The sequence below is a fragment of the Propithecus coquereli genome, unplaced genomic scaffold (genome assembly GCF_000956105.1).
Source record: "Propithecus coquereli isolate 6110/MARCELLA unplaced genomic scaffold, Pcoq_1.0 Scaffold19, whole genome shotgun sequence".
In the NCBI taxonomy this organism is placed as follows: domain Eukaryota; kingdom Metazoa; phylum Chordata; class Mammalia; order Primates; family Indriidae; genus Propithecus; species Propithecus coquereli.
This window is the reverse complement of record NW_012143856.1, coordinates 10,804,372-10,807,637: the sequence shown is the minus strand read 5'-3', so window position 1 is coordinate 10,807,637 and position 3,266 is coordinate 10,804,372. Positions and strand designations below refer to the sequence as shown.

The following is a 3,266-nucleotide window of genomic DNA, read 5'->3' as shown; positions in this document are numbered from 1 at the left end:
AAGCAGAAGAAATATGATAACTACAATTAGTAGATAAAAGAGCTAGCACTGGTGGTTACAGACATCAAAACAAAGTTTTGATGTTATTTTTAAATTGATCTTCATTAATTTATTTTATATGCATTTTTTCAAACTAACTCAGCATAACAGGATCCTAGACTGCAAATCTGACAAAGTAACAACTCCAATAACGCCAAAGATTTAGAGTTAACTTTTAACAACGCATTTGCAATCTTACTGAAACGAAGGATAAGTTTTAAGCTTCGATTTTTTAAAAATTAATTAATTTACTTATTTCTAGTGATGGGGTCTTGCTATATTGTCCAGGCTGGCCTAGAATTTCACTCACCTCAGCCTCCTTAGTAACTGAACTATAGGTACATGCCATAGTACTCCTTTAATTTTTTTTTAAATTAATACTTAAACATTTTAAAATTTTCAAATATAAAAATATACCATGCAAGTATAATAATGTGTGTTTTTATGTATGTATAAATGTTTATGAAATATAATAAACTGCACTTTTGAATCAAAATCAGACATTTCATGACCTAATGAAATATCAAGAGGTAAATTTTTGATATTGCATGATAAGATTTATCAACATTTGGCAAATCTGTGTAACTCAATGAACCAATATTTTCTAAATCAGCAATACGTGATGTCACAAAATTATGCATGGGTAAAACATTCATTCAATGGGAAAGAGACACAAATGGATTTTAATGAAACAGAGTATAAGAAGTTCACTGATATGATTTCAAGTTCCATATTATAACCAATACCCTTTAATAGACAAATACTTGAATTTTGGTATAGTATCAAAAAAGAAACTATAATTATCTGAAAGGCTATTAAAATACTCCTCACTTTACAACTACATATCTGTGTGAGGACAAATTTTCTTCATATACTTTAATTAAAACAACATTATCACAATAGATTGAGTAAAGAAAACAGAAGAATTCAGCTGTCACCTATTCAGCCACACAACAAAGGTATCTGCAAAAAGTAAAACAATGCCAGTCTTCTCACCAAAATTGCTATTGTTTTGGAATAGTTACTTTTCATTTAAAAATATGCTACTTATATTAACAAGTAATGAGTCTGTCAACTGTTTTAAATTAACAATGCCTAATACTATAAATATTAATAGAAACAGCCTACAAAAACAAAAGCTCTTGATCTTTAATAAGTTTTCTTTTGTATTTTGAGACAGAGTCTTGCTCTTGTTGAGTGCAGTGGCATCATCATAGCTCACTGCAACCTCAAACTCCCTGGCTCAAGCAAACCTCCTGCCTCAGCTTCCCGAGTAGCTAGGACTACAGGCCAGGCACATGCCAGTGTGCCTGGCTAATTTTTTCTATTTTTAGTAGAGATGGGGTCTTGCTCTTGCTCCAGTTGGCCTCAAACTCCTGACCTCAAGCGATCCTTCTGCCTCGGCCTCCCAGAGTGTTAGGATCACAGGCATGAGCTATCATGCCCAGCCAATCTTCATCAATTTTTAAGAGGAGAAAGGGTTACTGAGACCAAAATGTATATAAAAGCTACTAGTGTAAGGAATCATAAATATCCATTTAATACTCTGCATACCATAATACTTGAGATAGAATACAACTCCACATAACATTGTTTTGTCTTTACTGTTTAAAAGAAAACCCATGAAAGACAGGTACCCTAAATTGAAAAAGCAAAGAAAATGGAGAAACACATTTTTCACATTACTGTTTCCTAATTATTTTAACTGTATTTTAACCAAACAAAACATTTAACATTATTTTAAGTGAAAACTACAGGAAAAACTGTGATGTACAGTGAAAGTAAAATCTAATCCCAAACTGGCACTAACATATTCCTATCTCTTTCTACTTCAAATTACTTTCTACAAAATCATAATCATAAAATAAGATTTTATTAATTAAAGAAAAAATAATTACCAAACCCATATCATCAGCTAAAATCCCTCCATGGACATTTTCTGGTCGGTCTTTCTCAGAAAAATTTGTTATTGTATTATAATATAAGTCATTTCGCTGTTCCCAGAATGGTGGAAGTTCTTTACTGTTTTCCCGTGAAACCATCCAAGCTAGAGCTTGTTTTTGATGTGGAAGCAATGGCGTTTCAATAGCCTATAAATAAAATGTCACAAAGAGAAATAAACTAAGCCCTTTCCTTTTTCACATGCAGAATCTAAAAAGGTTGAATTTGTCGTTAAAAAACAAGTACAGATTATCAGCATATTTTAAAATTTTGAATAGTTTTAAATAGAAAATATTGGCTCAATACCTCAGCTGGTTCCATTTCATGAGTTTTATCATCTTCTTTTAAATCTTCAAACAATTTGTCAAATTCTGTTTTAAGCTACAATAAATAGCAACAAGAAACATTATGAAACAAGCCAATTAAAATAATAATTGCACCTAATTCAGAGATTTCAAATCATTTAGTTAACTAATAGAGTCAAAAGCCAAAAGGCACATGAAATAAATTAACTCTCTGAGATACTACACTGTTCATTGAAGGCAGATTAAAGAGGTGCCTTATGTTTAAGACGTAACTGTATTATATTTGAAAGAATACAGAAAAAAGAGTTTTAAGTCCTGGGTTTCAGTCACAGTTCTGTCACAAATAAGCTTATATGCAAGTTTGAGCAAGACACTTAACCTTTGTGGCCCTGTATCTTATTCCTGTAAAACTAAAGGGATGAACTAAATTTAGATTGTGTCTAAGGTTCCTTCTGCCATTAAAATTTTGTGATTCTATTAGTTGTAGTCAAACTATTTTGTCAGTCCTACAGGTATATTTCACTCTTTTGCAAGTCAATGATATTTCATTTATTATTACTGCAATAAGGAACCTGCTATGTGCTATAAAATATTAGGATGATTTCATTATTATGCTAATCTAGTTGGCTACTCAAGTTGAGCTAGTCCAAATTCGTATCTCTATATATGTATTATAGATAATTTTGTAAATTAACACATGAATACACATCAGCAGGCCAGAAGAAAGCAATAACGTCTAAAAAATTGGGGGCATTAACCTGGGGTTTAGCCACCAGACACAGGCTCAAGCCCTTCTAACAATAAGCAGAAGAAATATGATAACTACAATTAGTAGATAAAAGAGCTAGCACTGGTGGTTACAGACATCAAAACAAAGTTTTGATGTTATTTTTAAATCGATCTTCATTAATTTATTTTATATGCATTTTTTCAAACTAACTCAGCATAACAGGATCCTAGACTGCAAATCTGACAAAGTAA

General features: G+C 31.5%; 1 protein-coding gene across 1 annotated transcript in view; it reads right to left on the bottom strand.

Annotated features, from left to right (window-relative positions):
• HLTF (helicase-like transcription factor) overlaps positions 1–3,266 on the bottom strand; it is a gene marked incomplete at its 5' end in the record, with an annotated part of 72,024 nt that overhangs the window by 57,825 nt on the left and 10,933 nt on the right. The window contains 2 exon segments of the mRNA XM_012642859.1: positions 1,938–2,129; positions 2,287–2,361. Of these exon segments, the coding sequence (XP_012498313.1) occupies positions 1,938–2,129; positions 2,287–2,361 (267 nt within the window).